Source organism: Calliphora vicina, chromosome 1 (assembly GCF_958450345.1).
Source record: "Calliphora vicina chromosome 1, idCalVici1.1, whole genome shotgun sequence".
NCBI lineage: Eukaryota > Metazoa > Arthropoda > Insecta > Diptera > Calliphoridae > Calliphora > Calliphora vicina.
The window spans coordinates 117,629,452-117,632,217 of record NC_088780.1 but is presented as its reverse complement, the minus strand read 5'-3'; the positions used below and the strand labels follow the sequence as shown (position 1 = coordinate 117,632,217).

The window sequence follows — 2,766 nt, the reverse complement described above, 5'->3', positions numbered from 1 at the left end:
TTGTTCATTGCGCCAATCAGTACGTCCTTGTGATTACTGTAGTCATCATAATTATTGAAATAAAATGCCGGCAACTTTAAATCGATTTTTTCTCTTGATCGAGCCATTCGGGACCGATTGGCTTCTATGCTTTTGAGATGTGTCTCTGCGGCAATCGATGAAGATACACTGCGACGCATTTGCTGAAGCTGTATTCCTTTTTGAGAGATATCCCTCTCGCATCCCACTAAGCGACAAAAAACCTCTTAAAGTGGCAAAATGGGCCCATTTTGAAAAAATATTTTGCCAAAAAAAAAATCAAAAATTTTATGTCTTGAGTCACAAAATATTTATTTTGATATAGTATATCCCACTGGCATCCCACTAAGTGACCAAAAAGTTCTACTTATTTGTCCTCCATTCAGACGGGCCACCCTTATGTACATATATATTTGTATGTAGCGGTTGGAAAACGTTTAACTTGAAAAAAACGTCATCAATTATTAAAAAAATTAAAAGAGTACATACAGGATGAGTTAAAAAATTCCTAAAGAAGAGTATTTGACGAAATCGTAGTACCCTATAAAAGAAAACTAAATATTTAATGATGTAATACTAGCTTTAATGATTAAAGCTGCTTACAGCAACACTTTTCTAATCTTATTAAATCTAATTTTTTATTACAGTAAAATATGTGATTGGTTGAGAGAACAACATTTTGAAATGTTTCCCTCTAAATCCGCATTAGAAGCAGCAAAGTAAGCTGGTTACACATCGCAATTGTAACATTAACAATATTTGGTTCTATAAAAGAGGCTCCTATGGAATTTTATTATAAGTACAATGTTACACATTGATTGTCATACCTTAACTCCCACTGCTTTGTAATGTACCACCCTGCAAAATCGGTGACTTTTTTCTGCTTTATGAAAACAACAAAAGCAAAAATAGACCGAAAACATTCGTTTTATCGTCAATCAAAAAGCCACAAATTACTTTTTGAAAGCATATATAAAAATGAATGACAGCAACGAGCCACCATAGACTTAAATACCAAGCGTTATAGCCAAGACAAATTGTATGAAGTGTATTAAAACAAACAAAAAAAGGCTACAAAAAAGCAAACGCGTATAAATATTCACAGTTTTTATATACAACACACACAAACGGAACTCTCCGGGCAGTAAATTTATTAACAAAGAAAAAAATAAAATAAATTTATTTATGAAATTTACAATAATAAATAATAAACGCATAAAAGGAAGTTGAAATTTTCGAGTTAAAAAGGGAAAACACAAAGCGAAAAAATACATAAAACTGGCTTAAAGTTTTTATTTTTTTTTATTTTAAGAGTTTAAACAATTTGTGTAAATTTTAATTGTAAAAACAAAATCTCACTCATACGTCATGAGAATCTTGCAAAATAAATTCATAATAAACCACAACAGCAGCAAAAACAACAACAACAATTGTATAACGTCGATGATTTTTTATATAACCACGAATACAACGACAGCAGCAACAGTAACAGCAGCCATCATGATTTTTATGCATGCCATAGTTTCCGTTAACACAACAGAAACAGGCGGCCATATATGGCCGGACACGGAAATAACAAAAACGACAAGAGAAATATGGACACAAAGAAAAACATTGCTCGATTTAAGTAAAAATCCCGTAATAGCACAACAATCACCAAAACTATCAACAAAAACAGAAACGCTACCAACTGCATCAGCATCTGCAGCTTCTCCACACACATTAAACTCTTTTCACATGTCAGCAGCAACAGAAACAATGCGAGCACCAAAAGCCAGGATGGCTAAAACTTCTGCAACAGCCACCACATCACTGGGTGACTGTAAGTCCCTTACTGGTGCATGGGGTGATGTTGATCCAAATATATTCTACATCTGTGATACACAAACAAAAAAGCCTCTGCAGTTACGCTGTCCCGAAGGCAAAGGATTTTTTCTCGGCCTGGGCTATTCGGGCTGCATACCGTATGATCAATGGCCGGCCTGCCTTACAAGTGGACATCTTGAACAGGTGGCAGTTTGCGATAGTGAACATATGCAACAGCCCTGGGAATGCATGAATCCAAATAAATTTTATGTATGCCTGAAGGAGACTATTGAACCAGCAATACTGAATTGTGAGCCAGGTAGGGGTTTTGTACATGCCATAGTCACAACAAGTGCCGGTAGTGGTGGTGGCAGCGGCACTCGTGAAGTTAATGGTGGTGGTGTTGGCACCACAAGTGAAATTGTTGGCTGTGCTAATTGGGAAAAATGGCGCAACTACATGCACTGCAATGAATACTATTAAAAACAACAGCAGCAAACAGAAACATAAAGTCTGCTGCTGGATTTTTTTTCTAAAGTGCCAAAGATAGTAAAACATGAATCCAAACAAACAAAAAAACCTAAAATAAAGAAAAATTAAGTTCATAATTCATGCACCATACCATATAAGAAGAATTTCATAATTTGCATATAAAATTTCACTCATATAAAGAGTTTTTTAACTCAAATAAAGCTTATTCGTTAAAATTTCTGAGGCAGCACAAAATACAAACCAAAAAAAGAATGACGCTACTCGAGAGCCAAAAATGGTTCCTCATGCGAAACTCATTTTTTTTAAAATAATTTTGGCAAAAATTTTAAAATTTTCAGTTTTCGAGATATTTCCACTGTTAGAGTTTCATTAAAAACCGTGTTTTATCTCAGGAACGAGGAATTTAATTGAAAATATTAGAAACTGCTTATGGCTTTAAAATCTAAGGAA

General features: G+C 34.4%; 1 protein-coding gene across 1 annotated transcript; it reads left to right on the top strand.

The window, feature by feature from the left end:
• The first annotated feature begins 1,758 nt into the window (after nucleotides 1–1,758).
• On the top strand, nucleotides 1,759–2,335 carry LOC135955949 (uncharacterized). Its single transcript, XM_065506385.1, has one exon. It carries the CDS (start codon nucleotides 1,777–1,779, stop codon nucleotides 2,305–2,307), a length of 531 nt encoding a protein of 176 aa, XP_065362457.1. The 5' UTR covers nucleotides 1,759–1,776; the 3' UTR covers nucleotides 2,308–2,335.
• Nucleotides 2,336–2,766: the final 431 nt, after the last annotated feature.

Bases quoted from the DNA above. Each gene is read 5' to 3' on its own strand.
- LOC135955949 (XM_065506385.1), top strand. From the start codon at position 1,777: ATGCGAGCACCAAAAGCCAGGATGGCTAAAACTTCTGCAACAGCCACC.